This window comes from Salvelinus sp. IW2-2015, unplaced genomic scaffold, assembly GCF_002910315.2.
Source record: "Salvelinus sp. IW2-2015 unplaced genomic scaffold, ASM291031v2 Un_scaffold1914, whole genome shotgun sequence".
NCBI lineage: Eukaryota > Metazoa > Chordata > Actinopteri > Salmoniformes > Salmonidae > Salvelinus > Salvelinus sp. IW2-2015.
In genome coordinates this window covers 59,922-76,527 of record NW_019943274.1, presented here as the reverse complement: position 1 = coordinate 76,527, position 16,606 = coordinate 59,922, and the positions used below count along the sequence as shown (strand labels likewise).

Genomic DNA, 16,606 nt, shown 5'->3' with positions numbered 1-16,606 from the left:
GTGTCAAGTAGTGGAATCGACTCCTAGACTCCTAAGATTCAGTATTTGTGCAAAGGATGAGACTGAGTAGTTGCCATAGGCTACTTCAGAGAACACAAACTCGCATCTACCAGGCAGAGTCAGGACCCTGCACCCAGTAATCAGAAGCTATATCTCGCAATGCTTAATTTCACGGCTTGCAATGTCTCGCAAGKTAACTAAAGTAGGGGTAATCAATRAGTAGGCTATTCTACACGCAAACGACTGAAGACTGAACACACATCTTTCATAGAGAAGAGATTGAGAAAGAGCTGGCGAGCCAGCGAGGAAGAGAGAGGTCAGTCGGAACCAAGCGCATAGGCTATCTTGGCAATCAGTATCTCGCAATGTCTTGTCTTGCTATGCCTCATACATTCATCAAACGTATATTAAAGTATAGATTAGGCTATCAATTAGTATAGCTAAACTATTCCATAGCTTTTCTTTAGCTAATGGATAAAAGTGGATTGGTAGGCTTATTTGGTCGTCAAGCCGAACATTTCACTAAGTTATATGAGGTGTCTGTCCTCTGGCTAGCGACAGTAATGTAATTCTTCTACTTGTTCAGTAATTCAAGTTGGAAATTCATACGTTGCAGATTGTAAAATACTTTTTCGATGCGACACCATATTAAATCAGGTACCAATATATTTTTGTTTGAATATACAACTGTCTTAGCCTACCTGAACCTGCATGAACATGAGCCTTCCCAGCTTGGATAGAAAGTTGTGCATAAAACCATTTTATTAATGCCAAATAATACAGCCTAGTCTCAGAGCACTTCGTATTATTCCGTATGCAAATCTTAGAATCTCAATTTAGTATGTTACGTTTGGTATGGTTACATAAGACGGATGGTACCTTAAGGCAAAAGCCAAAGTAGGGTGGCTGGTCTGGGTGGATCGGTAAGTATATTACACAAATGTCTACTAACCCTAAAGGCTGAGAGTTCCAATCTCATGGACAACAAGTTTAGGAACCCAAAGGTTACGAATCTCATCATAAAGTTTGAATCTCAACATTTGCTATTTAGCAACTTTTCAACTTCTTACTACTTTTTATGTAATTTCTAACAACTTAGCATGTTAGCTAACCCTTCCCCTAACCCTAACCTTAACCCTTCCCATGACCTTAACCCTTTTTAGCTAACCCTTCACCTAACCCTAACCGTAACACTTTTAACTAACCTTAAAACCCTTTAACGTAACTCCTAAACTTAACCTTAACCCCTGACTCTAACCCCTAGCCTAGCTAATGTAGCGAGCTAGCTAACATTTGCCAACTAGCTAGAATTCGTAACATGTCATAMGTTTTGCAAATTCGTAACATATAATACAAATTGTAATTCGTAACATATCMTACAAAATGGGTGATGGACATCCACAAATTAATACATACCATATACTAAACATAACATATTGTACTGAATGGAGTGTTTTGGATTTACATCCATATTAATATGAAATGCACGCAGACAAGGTCAAATAATACAGTCAGAGACCAGTTGAATAATACAGTCAGTCCACTCTCAAAACACTAGCTTACTAGAAATTGTTTCATTACGCMGTGTAGACTACAATCTATAGCTACATACCATATTTAGCTGCTATTTATTACACATCAAATAATCATATAGACTAACAATAAGGAGAAAGTATTCGGCTTGAGGATAAATTCAGCCACTAACTATTGTTGAGGTTTTCTCTGGCTAACAGTTTATACAAGGTCTGGAAAATTCATGGTAAATTTAAATCAGATTAAATTAAATCCAACTTCACTCCCCTGTGTCATGTAAAAATCTTCCCAGTGTGAAATAGTTCCCAATCGTTCTTATTGTGTTCTGATTGTGACGTCATGCTGTAAAATTTCTCCCAGSATGAAAATGTTCCCAGTTCAATAATTGCACGCACATCTCTTTATGTGGATGGCTGAGCTCGTGCTGATGCCTCTCTCTCACACCCCCCCTCGACCTTGAAAAACTATTCTGTGGGCATACTTCATACATCTGCCAACCAATGTTGGCCAGGAGTATTGACACTGACCAATCAGAAGCTTGTTGAGACGTGAGGTCAGTATATACAGTTGAAGTCGGAAGTTTACATACACTTAGGTTGGAGTCATTAAAATTSKTTTTTCAACCACTCCACACATTTGTTGTTAACAAACTATAGTTTTGGCAAGTCGGTTAGGACATCTACTTTGTGCATGACACAAGTCATTTTTCCAACAATTGTTTACAGACAGATTATTTCACTTATCACAATTCTAGTGGGTCAGAACTTTACACATACATTAAGTGATGTGCCTTTTAAACAGCTTGGAAAATTCCAGAAAATGATGTCATGATTTTAGAAGCTTCTGATAGACTAATTGACATAATTTGAGTCAATTGGAGGTGTACCTGTGGATGTATTTCAAGGCCTACCTTCAAACTCAGTGCCTCTTTGCTTTGACATCATGGGAAAATCAAAAGAAATAACCCCAGAAAAATATTGTAGACCTCCACAAGTCTGTTCATCTTGGGAGCAATTTCCAAACACCTGAAAGGTACCACGTCATCTGTACAAACAATAGTACGCAAGTATAAACACCACAGGACCACGCAGCCGTCATTCCGCTCAGGAAAGCGACGCGTTCTGTCTCCTAGAGATGAATGAATGTACTGCGAAAGTGCAAATCAATCCAAGAACAACAGCAAAGGACGTTGTGAAGATGCTGGAGGAAACAGGTACAAAAGTATCTATATCCACAGTCAAACGAGTCAAAGATCATACTTTTTGGAGAAATTCTGATGAAACAAAAATAGAACTGGCCATAATGACCATCGTTTATGTTTGGAGGAAAAGAGGGGAGTTTGCAAGCCGAAGAACACCATCCCAACCGTGAAGCTCAAGGGTTCAGCATCATGTTGTGGGGTGCTTTGCTGCAGGAGGGACTGGTGCACTTCACAACATAGATGGCATCATGAGGGACGGAAAATTATGTGCGCTATATTGAAGCAAACATCTCAAAACATCAGTCTATGGGTCTTCCAAATGGACAATGACCACAAGCATACTTCCAAAGTTGTTGCAAAATGCCTTGAGGACAACAAAGTCAAGGTATTGGAGTGGCCATCATAAAGCCCTGACCTCAATCCTATAGAACATTTGTGGGCAGACCTGAAAAAGCGTGTGCGAGCAAAGGGCTACAAACCTGACATCAGTACACCAGCTCTGTCAGGAGGAATGGGCCAAAATTCACCCAAACTTATTGTGGGAAGCTTGTGGAAGGCTACCCAAAACGTTTGACCCAAGTTAAACAATTTAAAGGCAATGCTACCAAATACTAATTGAGTGTATGTAAACTTCTGACCCACTGGGAATTGATGAAAGAAATAAAAGTCTTAAATAAATCATTCTCTCTACTATTATTCTGACATTTCACATTCTTAAAATAAAATAAGTTTTCTTAGTTAAAAATTATAAAAAAGCATAGAAGCATTAGGCCTTTGGTCTGATATGTGCTTTTGAACACCTGAGGTAAGCTTGACTCTGACTTTTTGGAGACCTTACTGTGTGCCAGCGAATTGAAGTTAAACACATTGCCAAATGCATCAGTTTAATTAGGTCTACATTTTAAAGTTGAACACATTGCCAAATGAGTCAGTTTAATTGGGTCTAAATGTGCAATATAAAGTATTGTGCCTATAGCTTATTTTAATGAAACCCTGGCTGTTGATGTCCTTGGCAATAGATCACAAAGCAGGGCATCCAAAATTTCCCCACTGAGCTAAATATTTTGGAACCKGCAAGTTCACTTTCTCATCCATAAACGCATCTCAAGTACACATACTGTTCAACAGCTCAAATCAGCAGGATGGGGGACATTTTTATTAGGAGGGACATCTGCCATGGATTGCTAAAATAATGATTATGATCACACTTTCTCAATTTAAATATTATTGGGACACCTGTACATTTGGCAGCAAAGCACGAGTTATCAGTGTACCCTGTCTAGACCAGTGGTTCTCAAACCTCTCCTCAGGGACCCCCTAACTCACCTGAATCCCCTAGTTAAGGGCTTGATGATTAGTAGACAAGTTGAATCAGGTGTGCTAGCTCTGGAACAGATCAAATACATGGAACGGCTGGGGGACCGAGGAGAGGTTTGAGAACCACTGATGTTGAAATATCTTTATGCCCAGAATAAAAACCTACACACCAGGCGTCCATCATAATAATAAATTGAACGAGGAAAAAAAATTAAATTACTGACAGTTTGGAAAATATCTTTGGGACACAACATTGGGCATCTGTGTATTGGTTGGACTCCATGAGTTATGTATCGTTCTGGTGGGTGGTGACGGAAAATAACCCTACCACGATATAGCCGGCTTTCACAGACTCCTGATGTTGTGTCCCAAAGTAGCCAGTAGATCTGACCCACTTGCTCAAAGTTGCACTAGGGTCGGACAGCATTCCTGTGTAGATTAAGACACCGCAGAGCCGGCACGGGATATGGYTCGTAAAACGTACCTCATTCCAGGGATGAGAAATATGTACTCAAAATTGTCCCATTAGCCCAACTGTTACACAGATAATGTTGTATTTATTTTATTTTACCAGGTAATTCAATTAAAACCAAATACTTATTTGCAATGACGGACTAGCAAGAGGCAAAAGGCTGGGATAAAAAAAATAATAATAAAAAGCCTATTTTGTTTGAATATTTATATATATATATTTTTTTACATTTTAGTAATTTAGCAGACACTCTTATCCAGAGCGACTTACAGTAGTGAGTGCACATATTTTCATATAGAAATATTTCAGTGATATTTCTGCTGTGCGCAGCCTTGACAGATCCCATGGGATGATGCAGCACAATCTCTACACCGATTTGGCAGCATCCTGCTCATACCAGTCCTCACTAGAACAAAAAAATKTGTCTTCCTAGTAGGACTACGTTTCAGCATGTATTGGGAGTCGAGGAAGAGTCGACTCTTTTGACTCCGACCACAGGACTCAGAGCCGACACCAAAAATAATGGAGTTGTTCACCCCTGTGCCGACTCGGTGCCCTTGGTAGCTTCTTCCCAGCAATCTCAGTGTGTTGTTACCTAGCAACAACATAGTCACAACCAATGTTCCCTCTAAAGCTTACTACAAGCGCTACAATGTCGTTTTTCGTCACAAAAGGAGCTGCTCCATGTAATACGCTTCGGCTTTCAACATACTTTCAAATTGTGACAAACCTTATCAATCCTTCTGCAGCTGTGGGGGCAGTGCTGTCACTTGGTTCCTTGATCTGATCTACAAGCTTTTTAGGCTATTCAACAAAGGGGTCTGTTTTGCATTGATAACCAAATATAATCTCAGTGACTGTTCAAACAGTAAACCAAACAACAAGAATCCACCCATAATTGTATTTTGTTTAGAAGTAATAACTAGTGATTACAGGCTATTGTGAAATGGTAGAACCTACTGTAGCTTACTAGCTAGCCATGTACTTTTTTCTCGGTGACCAAAACATTATGAAATTCTATTTTTARGAGACCTTCACATATTACTGTTTGTTGCTTTTGAGATGCCGTAGCCAGTATACTTCCTCAAAATAGTCTGAATTAATATGATAGTGGAAAAAATAGCTGAAGAGGTCTTAGTTGTGTAATTTTACATYTAACTAAGATGTTTGGTGCAGTATTTCTCAAGTGAAAATGTGCATGAAAACGAGTTGTCTATCATTGAATGACAACAAACATTTTATTGAAGAATCCGTGCTGTTAACCAATAACTGACGAAGGTGCGTAGACTTCGGCTACCAAACTTTGGCTTGCCTCAAGAAAATATTTTGTGTGCCGAACAGCCAAAAACAGCCAAAACTAAACAAAAAGGTCACAAAAATTCCACCATAATACAGTGGGGCAAAAAAGTATTTAGTCAGCCACCAATTGTGCAAGTTCTCCCACTTAAAAGATGAGAGAGTAATTTTCATCATAGGTACACTTCAACTATGACAGACAAAATTAGGAAAAAAATCCAGAAAATCACATTGTAGGATTTTTTAATTTATTTATTTGCAAATTATGGTGGAAAATAAGTATTTGGTCAATAACAAAAAGTTTTCTCAATACTTTGTTTATATACCTTTGTTGGCATAGCAAGAGGTCAAACGTTTTTGTAAGTCTTCACAAGGTTTTCACACACTGTTGCTGGTATTTTGGCCCATTCCTCCATGCAGATCTCCTCTAGAGCAGTGATGTTTTGGGGCTGTTGCTGGGCAACACGGACTTTCAACTCCCTCCAAGATTTTCTATGGGGTTGAGATCTGGAGACTGGCTAGGCCACTCCGGACCTTGAAATGCTTCTTACGAAGCCACTCCTTCGTGCCCGGGCGTGTGTTTGGATCATTGTCATGCTGAAAGGACCCAGCCACGTTCATCTTCAATGCCCTTGCTGATGGAAGGAGGTTTTCACTCAAAATCTCACGATACATGGCCCCATTCATTCTTTCCTTTACACGGATCAGTCGTCCTGGTTCCTTTGCAGAAAAACAGCCCCAAAGTATGATGTTTCCACCCCATGCTTCACCAGTAGGTATGGTGTTCTGGATGCAACTCAGCATTCTTTGTCCTCCAAACACGACGAGTTGAGTTTTACCAAAAAGTTTATTTTGGTTTCATCTAACATATGACTTCTCCCAATCTTCTTCTGGATCATCCAAATCCTCTCTAGCAAACTTCAGACTGCCTGGACATGTACTGGCTTAAGCAGGGGGACGTCTGGCACTGCAGGATTTGAGTCCCTGGCGTGTAGTGTGTTACTGATGGTAGGCTTTGTTACTTTGGTCCCAGCTCTCTGCAGGTCATTCACTAGGTCCCCCCGTGTGGTTCTGGGATTTTTGCTCACCGTTCTTGTGATCATTTTGACCCCACGGGTGTGAGATCTTGCGTGGAGCCCCAGATCGAGGGAGATTATCAGTGGTCTTGTATGTCTTCCATTTCCTAATAATTGCTCCCACATTGATTTCTTCAAAACCAAGCTGCTTACCTATTGCAGATTCAGTCTTCCCAGCCTGGTGCAGGTCTACAATTTTGTTTCTGGTGTCCTTTGACAGCTCTTTGGTCTTGCCATAGTGGAGTTTGGAGTGTGACTGTTTGAGGTTGTGGACAGGTGTCTTTTATACTGATAACAAGTTCAAACAGGTGCCATTAATACAGGTAACGAGTGGAGGACAGAGGGAGCTCTTAAAGAGAAGTTACAGGTCTGTGAGAGCCAGAAATCTTGCTTGTTTGTAGGTGACCAAATACTTATTATTCCACCATAATTTGCAAATAAATTCATTAAAAATCCTACAATGTGATATTCTGGAATTTGTTTTCTCATTTTGTCTGTCATAGTTGAAGTGTACCTATGATGAAATTTACAGGCCTCTCTCATCTTTTTAAGTGGAGAACTTGCACAATTGGTGGTGACTAAATACTTTTTTGCCCCACTGTATATAACAAAACTGTTTAGAACTATTTCGGATTGGGAAGCATGTGGACCCTTCAGGTCCAAGTGTTCGGTTTGAGATTCATCCTTAAGTTAAATGAGAACGTGTTCTCAACTGGCCTACCTGGTTAAATAAAGGTTAAATAAAAATGTAAAGGCTTTTATAAACTCCAAGAATTTGTTGAGTTCTCACCGTTACTGAGATTGTTGATTAGTTTTATTGTTCATATACAGTATAACATTCCTCAGTTGAATGCCATGTTCTCTGTTTACAGAGATAACTCACCTGTCAACCTTATCATCCTGGGTGTATTACACAACTAAAGACCATCATGGTATGCAAGTAAGTGTCAACAGATTTCATTGTCATTTCAAATGTTATTGAAGGTTTAAGGTTATTGACAGACACAATTATACATATTTGGGTATGGTTTCATGGCCTAGATTAAGCCTACTCCCAGAGTAAAAACATTCTCAATGAAGAATAGTCAGGTTTAACCTGAATCAGGGAAACCAGCTTTACTCCACTTAAAATCCATTTAATCCCATCGGTCACAATATTTAGAAGAACATTTATTGGGGGACTTTACAGGCTTTAGAGAAGTTAAAGTTAATAAGTCATATTATGCATTATTAAGGTGTCTTATAACGACACAGGGTGAGACCTAGATGCAGACATGGAAGGCAGATGGTTTGAGTCTCTGACATGTATTATAAAACAAGGGGCAGGCAAGAGACCGTGGACAGGCAAACGGTCATRAACCAKGTCAGAGTCCAGGAGGTACAGAGTGGCAGGCAGACTGAATGGTCAGGTAGGCGAGCTCAGTGTCAGGGCAGGCAAAGGTCAGAACAGGGAGGACTAGAAAACAGAGACTTGGAAAAACAGGAACTCAGAAAARCACACTGGTTGACTTGACAAGACAAACTGGCAACAGACAAACAGAGAACACAGGAATAAATACATTGGGGATAATGGGGGAAGATGGGCGACACCTGGAGAGGGGTGGAGACAATCACAGACAGGTGAAACAGATCAGGGTGTGACAGTCTATTAGGATTCAGATATGTTTAATATGATTTCTCAAAATGGAAACAAGACCAATGTGTACTTTTACAGATTTTTTTTCTTAGAAAATATAATATTTTAAGGGTCTACCCTGAGTGTACCAAACATTTGGAAAATCTTCCTAATATTGAGTTATTGAGTTACAGCGATGCTGGCCCATGTTRACTCCTATGCTTCCCACAGTTGTGTCAAGTTGGCATGATGTCCTTTGGGTGGTGGACTGTTCTTGATACACATGGGAAACTGTTGAGCGTGAAAAACCCAGCAGGGTTGCAGTTCTTGACACAAACTGGTGCGCCTGGCACCTACTACCACACCCTGTTTAAAGGCACTTAMATATTTTTACTTGCCCATTCACCGTCTGGCACACATACACAATCCATGTCTCAATTGGCTTAAAAATCCTTCTTTAACCTGTCTCCCCCCTTCATCTACACTGTTTGAAGTGGATTTAACAAGTGACATCAATAAGGGATCATATCTTTCACCTGGAATCACCTGGCCAGTGCATGTCATGGAAAGAGCTGGTGTCCATAATGTTTTGTACACTCAGTGTATATAGTATGATCAGTTCAATAAGGGGGACCAGAATGGACACACAGACAAACAATTAGACAAAACAAATAGAAATGAGATTAGACAAAAAAACTTAAAGAAAAACAACCACCAAAATCATTGCAACATATATTGCATTATTTGGCAGTGAAGCAGTGATTGATTTCAATAAATAGACACGTAGACAATTCAACTTAACCTCAAGGGCCAGCAAACAAGAGCCACATGGGWAAGACATTCAGCAGGACAATGTGATCTTTCATTTGCCAGAATAAACATTGCTTAATAAGTTCCTGCAAATTGGAAATAACATGTGACCAGYTGGCCAGAGTTTCGGGTTTGGCCCCATACAATCTCGCAGTAGACCTCTTAAACTGGGTGATATCAAAGAACACAAGTACCCAAAATCTACACAGGACAATATTTGGTTTGAACCTGCTCCTCAGATTTGTTTTTGCCTGCTGTTCACAGAGTTCCTGGATAGAATAACACCTCGAAACGTGAAGATGACTGAAGAAGTTTTGAGAGAGTGCAAACAGCTAGAAGCATGTGTCTGCAACTTGCATGGACGGATTGAAATGATTGRTCTGAAGCAGGATGAAATCAAGCAAACTCAAGAAGCCCTGGAGAAACACAAGAAAGAAATTGATGAAAACAAGAACTTTTCATTCCCTGTTCCAGTGTCTTACAATGAGAAAGTCCCAATAAAATCATCAATCCTAAGTTTTACTAAACAGGCTACCACATGCAAAGACTGTCAGGAGAACTGCCACTATCCAGGATGCTGGTTGGCCCCAAGTCCCTCATGGTGCATTGTGATGAAAAATTGTCACTGCACTGTGTGTACTGGGAAATGTCACCACAATCAACACGTCAAAGAAAACAAAATATATGTTAACAACACCAGGATGGTTCAAAGGACATATGAGGAATTGAAAAATAAGTATACTATTGATGAGAAGGCAGTTGGGGAGAAAGGGAATGTGATCACCAGACTTCAGACAGAGTTGAAGCAGTTCACTCTCCAGAAGGCCACACTGGTGGAGGAATCCTACCAGTGCATCATCAAACTGGAAGAGATCTCTTTGAAGTCCCTCTCACTGTCCACTGCTCTGCATCTTGGTTTCCTGATTGACAAGATGAAGGAGACAGGAAACACAGAGAAGGTTCACAAACTGGAGGAGATGAAGAAGAGAGCTGAGGAACAGAAGGGAGCTTTAGATTAGTTTATCTAACTGCACTGTGCAATTTACATTAGCTATTACAGTGAAATAATAGCGTGCTATTGTTTGAAGAGAGTGCACAATTTTTAAGATAAAAAGTTATTAATAAACAAATTAGGCATATTTGGGCAGAATTGATACACAATTTTGAGCAGTGGGGGATAAAGGGGGATTGAAGTAACGCAGTAATAGTTAATAATATTATGGTAATGTTGTTTGCTTTAAGGTATGATGCATATGTTTGTTAAGCTTAGAGCAACAAGGCCTTAGGAGAAGGTTGATCATGAAAGGTTATAATTTTCAAATGTTTATGTTGTTGGAGATTTAAGATTACATCCCATCAAGGCAGGCATCCTGTGTAAACAAACATCCTGCCTAGGTGGGGAAAGGAGCGATTTCCACATCAGGTGTTAACCACAGAATTTTATTTTTATTTTTTATTTAACTATGCAAGTCAGTGAAGAACAAATTCTTATTTACAATGACGCCTACCCCGGCCAAACCTAGACAACGCTGGGCAAATTGTGCGCTGCCCTATGGGACTCCCAATCATGGCAGGATGTGATACAGCCTGGATTCAAACCAGGGACTGTGGTGACACAGAGATGCACTGAGATGCAGCGCCATAGACCGCTGTGCCACTCGGGAGCCCGAGTGCATCATGGGGGATTAGCAGAAATGAAGATGGRGGGTATAAAGGAGGCATGATTTTAGAGAAGGGGAGAACTCTCTTTGAGCTTGCTGGAAGACCCTGTCGACTGCTGGAATAATATTTTTGCTGTAGCTTTTTAGCTAAAATGTTTTTTTGTTTTTTACTATACTCATATTTTGATTTGTATTAATCTCAGTTAAGGTAAAATTCTAGGAGGAACCCTAAAGGCTAGCCCATTGATAGAAGTGTGTTAAAGTAGTGGTTAGAGTTTTTAGACCCCATCTGAGGGACTGATCATCCTGATGGGGGAGCCAAAAAACTGCACTCAACTCTTCATTGCTGCGACTTGCTTGCTAGTTGAGATTTCTGATCACGTTAGGCTGCGTTTCATTTTATGTTTTATGTTGGTTTGATCGCGGGGGAGGCACTAGAAATGTCTGCAGTTTTTGGCTTGGCTATTTGTTTCAAGTGTATTAGTCTATAAATAAATATCTTTGTCAAAATTCGTCATCTCTCCCATGTCTTATTCGACTAGTAGTTGTTCTGAAATGTTTATTGCTTGCCTACATTTTTCTTCCCATTTGACTCCCTCTATGTTTAATATAACACACATATATTCATTATTAATTTTAATTTCGGTTGCCTATCCTGATGTGAAGTTTGTTCTATAGAAAGTCTTTGACTCTGATGTGTGCCACAGAAAGTATTTGACTCAAGCCACAAAATAAAGGAAATTAGAAGGGGGAGGGGATTTTGGCAAGGCCATTTCTCTCCCCTTCTATCTTGGGACTGTAAGGCCTGGCACACGTAAGAATAATTTGTGTAGCTCATGTTGACCAGTAGTGTGTGCCAGAGAAAGCAAAATTAGAGTATAAAGACACAAACATTTACTTCAGAAACATTTTGTAATGTTTAAGAAAATAAAGATAATACACAAATATTATCACATAATAACACAAAAACATCACAGAAAGTTACGTTTTTAACCTTTCTGGCGCAGGCGTTCCGCTAGCGACCCACCTCTACAACATCCGGTGAAATTGCAGAGCGCCAAATTCAAAAATAGAAATAGTCATAATAAACATTCATAAAAAATACAAGTGTTATACATAAACTTAAAGATGAACTTCTTGTTAATCCAGCCGCTTTGTACTATTTCAAAATGGATTTACGGCGAAAGCATACCATGCGATTATCTGAGGACAGTGCCCGCTTACAAAAGCATACAACATTTTACAACAAGTAAGGGAACACCCCCCTGAAATGGACAAAAATGAATGGGATCTTATTGGCACGCGTATGAAACATATATACGATGTACAATACCACTTATTTGGACGCCGTTTCATTCAAAACATATTGCAAATGCATATGGCAAATGCCAAGTGAAACACTGCAAAAATCCAATAGATGGCGGAGTAAAAGTTTTAAAAAAGTAAATAAAAAAGTAATTTTTTTAATTTTTATATTAGACATAAAATAATGAAAAGTATGTTCATGACAGATCTTATACAATGTGCTTATTGACCCAAAAAAAAATCGAAAGAATTTCGAAAACGTCCAGAAAGCACTTGTTTAAGGGGTGATACGTTTGGAAAAAATCATCTGCAATGTTCAAAATTTGAACTCCTTGGGTCTTGACTGCAATATGAAAATTTTCACTTTAAGTGGAGCGCGTTGGGCTTTTTTGAAACTTTGAGTACATTTTTCATAAACGTCCCTTGCTTGTGTTGGTGTGTGGTGGAGTAGCTTTTCTTTGACATTTGTCTGAGAAATGACTGATTTTGGCAGTCATGAAGGGTTGACCGTAATCACATTTCTATAAACTGAGAATGAGGAGGAGGGTTTTTGAAAAGATGTGACTTTTTTACCTTTGAAACGCCGGTGGATCGCCCCTTCCAATCTTGAGGCAACCTATGCCGGTTGGCACAGGAATCGCGTAACGTAAACAATATCCTCAATTGGGGTAAGGCTTTATACAGAATCCTGAGTTTTAAGTCTAACGTTAAGAAATTTGATGATTTACAACCCTCATTGGACCTGTAAATCAGTAATTTCTCACCACAATATGTCAAAGCAACATAGCTCTCAACCCACACAAAACAACGTCACACACAACGTGCAAAGGACTGGGAGTGAGCACAGTGCGGTGGCTTAAAGACACACACGAACCTACAATGGCATACCATAATCATCTTCTCGCTGTGCCGAGTTCAAAAAGAGATGCCCAGCGCTTGTACCGATTGCCTTCCTGATCGGTGGGCTTGAGCGCAGCGACCGTGAAAAAAGTTAGGGCCATAATGAAAGCCTGGCCCTAAATTCAGGTGCTTTTGGGCTGACAGCAGGAGAACCGTTAGGGTTAGAAGCCACAATTCAACCTCTAGTCGCTCCTGCGATCTGTGCAGCTTGAATTCTTGTCCAATAGGGGGGTGCTGGTTTTCAGTTTTGGAAAAAATCGTGCCTTGTCTTAATATTTAAACTGGCCCTCGGTACTCTATTCTAGATCGTACATATGCATATTATTAATTACTATGGATAGAACACTGCTCAAGTTTCTAAACCTGTTTGAATTATATCTGAGAAAAAAACAGAAAACATTTTGCAGCAAAACTTTCCATAAGAAAGTGTAAAAAATCTGAAAGTGAAAAACGATGCTCTGTTCCAGGGCCTGGAACGATATGCAATGCACTTCATACGCCTTCCACTAGATGTAACCAGGCAAGTGGAAGGTGGAATTGGGGTGTCTAGCTTGATCTGAGGTCGGAAAGAGCCTCTTGGAGTGTGCAGGTCTGAAATTTTTTTGTCTTCTCTGGCGCGCGAATGTAACGTCGACAGTTGGCTCTAAAAAGCGTCCGGTATACACGGCGGATATCTCCGGCTCTGATTTAATTTTGAATAAATGTTTTGATATAAAGCATCATAAAGTAGTTTTTTTTCAACCGAGTTCTACTCAGTTTATTCAACGTTTATTGGGACTTTTGGAATTTTCGCTTTCTTTGGCTGTCAAGCAGAACGATGGGCATGTTCGCTGCCACATGGCTAGCTAAGGTTGCTAATCAAGCAGGAGAAAAGGACATTTCTAAAACCAAACTAACGATTTATTCCTTGACCATAGTAACGGCTGTTCTCCCTCCTCGTTTGGAGGAGGAGCATGGATTCGGACCATAAACGCAGCTTGTTGGAATACCATGATGAGGTTTTAATTTAAAACAAGACGAACATGTAACAAACTGTGAGAAAATTACAAAATAACAAACGACGTAGACCAGATCCTGAACATGAGAACTAACAGCAACACGAAAGAACGCACGAACCAGGACACAGACTAGACAAACGAAACGAGTCCCTCGTGTGTAACAAACACTGTACACGGAAGACCAATCACCCAAAACAAACGTGTGAACAGCCTATGCCTTTAATAAGTGGTTCTCGAAATCATAGAGGAAACGTCAAACACCTGCCCCTGATTGAGAACCATAATAGAGGCTAATACCAATGAACCTAAACAAGAACACATAACCATAGACTGTCCCACCAGCTCACGTCCTGACTAACAATAAAGCTAAACAAAGGAAAAACAGGTCAGGAACGGGACAGACCAAGAATCCTTGTACAACATTCTGAATGGATAGCTCAACAAAGTAAGAACAATTTATAGGTTATTGTCGTATTTTCTGTGGAAAATGTTGATTCCTATTTCATGCCGTTTGGCGGGCGCTGTCTCGCAATATACGCAAGCTTTGTTATCCTTTTGTCTATGGGGCGCCATTTCGACTTTGTAAAAAATTTGTTCCCCAAATTAAACTGCCGTCTGTACTCCAAATTTTGAGCTCGACATATGCATATTAATTATACTATTGGATAGGAAAAAGCACTCTCTAGTTTCTAAACCGTTTGAATTATATCTGTAGAAATACAGAACTCCAAGTTGCAGGCTACTCCTGTCCAGGAACTGAAAATCTCAAAATCGAGGTCTCTGTTCACAGGGTCAGTTTATAATTTATCATTGTATTCTAGGGGCCAAGCATGCACTGGCATGCGCCTTCGCCCTAGATGTCAGCAAGCGGGAGAAGGGAAGTGTTGCTAGCAGAATCTGAAGGCCATATATAATGGCTGGAACGTGGAGTGCTTTCTTTTCAACGTTCGCCATGACGCAAGAACAGAGCTCAGGATGGCATCTGAAAAGACTCTCGTTATAGGCTTAGATATATCCCCGGCTCTGATTTTATTCGAATATGGTGTTAGAAAATCATACGCTGGTTATTTAAAACCGAGTTATATAAGTTTATATGAGTAATATTGCGATTTTCGAATTTTCATTTGCCTGCGTTTTGAAGAGTGGGCATGTCTGGGCCAGATAATGCTAATTTGCTGCTAATTACACGGTTTGAAGACGATATTGCTAACAGCCGAGCAACCGATTATTAGATGGAGCAAAAGGACAACTTGCCAAAGATTCGATGGAAGCCAACTAAATAGTAAGAAGTCCTTTATGCTGGTTAATGTCGTCATTTATGTTGAAAAATGTTAAACAATAAATTTCCGGCACATTAATTTCAGGCCACCGGTCTCGCTGTAAACGCCGCTGTATGTCGTAGTAACGTTAATTTTAAAATCTATACCCATCGGTTGCATTAAGAACTAATGTATCTTTTCATTTGCTGACCAACCTGTATTTTTTCGTCAAGTTATGATTAGTTTATGATTAAGATTAGGTGCCTCTCGCAAGATGGCGCCGGGACAGATTGCTTGAAGTTTGGCTACTATTCACATTGTATAATCACGATTTGGTGCCGCTACATATGCAAATTTTTCGAAACAAATCCCTATATGCATTGTGTATATTATGATGTTACAGACTGGTCATCTGAATGAAGTTTATGAGGTTAGTCAAAAATTATATATCTTTTTTGCTGTTCGTTACGATCGCCTAAACCTTTGCTGCTGGTAAATGGCTTGTGTTCTGGCTATTGTGGTTAGCTAAATATATATTCTTAGGGTTTTCGCTGTTAAAACACTTAAAAAAAATCGGAAATATTGGCTGATTCACAAATTTATGCTGTACACCAATAATATTTTCAGAAATCGTTTTTTTATGAATGAGTTATTTAGGTATTTTGACGTTGGTCTCTGTAATTATTCTGGCTGCCTTCGGCGCTATTTCAGATTGCAGCTGCAATGTAGAATGTGATTTTACTGCAAAAGTGCACATTTTCGAAACAAACATATGCAAACAATATAAATGTTATCCAGACTGTCATCTTATAAGTGTTTTCTTGGTTAGTGACTATTTTATATCTTTATTTGGTCGAAGTTGTGAAAGCTACCTAGGCAGTAAGAAAATGGTTGGAGAAAAAAAAAGTTGAAGTCTTTTGCTTATCGTGGTTAGCTAAAGAAATACATATTGTGTATCCCTGTAAAACATTTTAAAAAATCAAAATGATGGCTGGATTCACAAGATTGTGTATCTTTCATCTGGTGTCTGGAAGACTTGTGATTTCATGATATTTAGATGCTAGTATTTTTACTTGTGCGCTAGCGAGGCATGCTAGCAGCTTTTTACTGATGAGGTGCTCCGGATCCGGGATGAAGTACTAAACTAGCCAAGTTATGGTAAA

At 39.6% G+C, this 16,606-nt stretch overlaps 1 protein-coding gene across 1 annotated transcript in view; it reads left to right on the top strand.

The window, feature by feature from the left end:
* Window positions 1-11,494, top strand: part of LOC112072401 (uncharacterized) — a 16,963-nt gene extending 5,469 nt beyond the window's left edge. The window contains exons 2-3 of the mRNA XM_024139808.2: window positions 7,768-7,827; window positions 9,585-11,494. Coding sequence (XP_023995576.1) covers window positions 7,768-7,827; window positions 9,585-10,339 — 815 coding nt within the window. The 3' untranslated portion in view covers window positions 10,340-11,494. The remainder of the gene's footprint in view (window positions 1-7,767; window positions 7,828-9,584) is intronic.
* The last annotated feature ends 5,112 nt before the right edge of the window (window positions 11,495-16,606 follow it).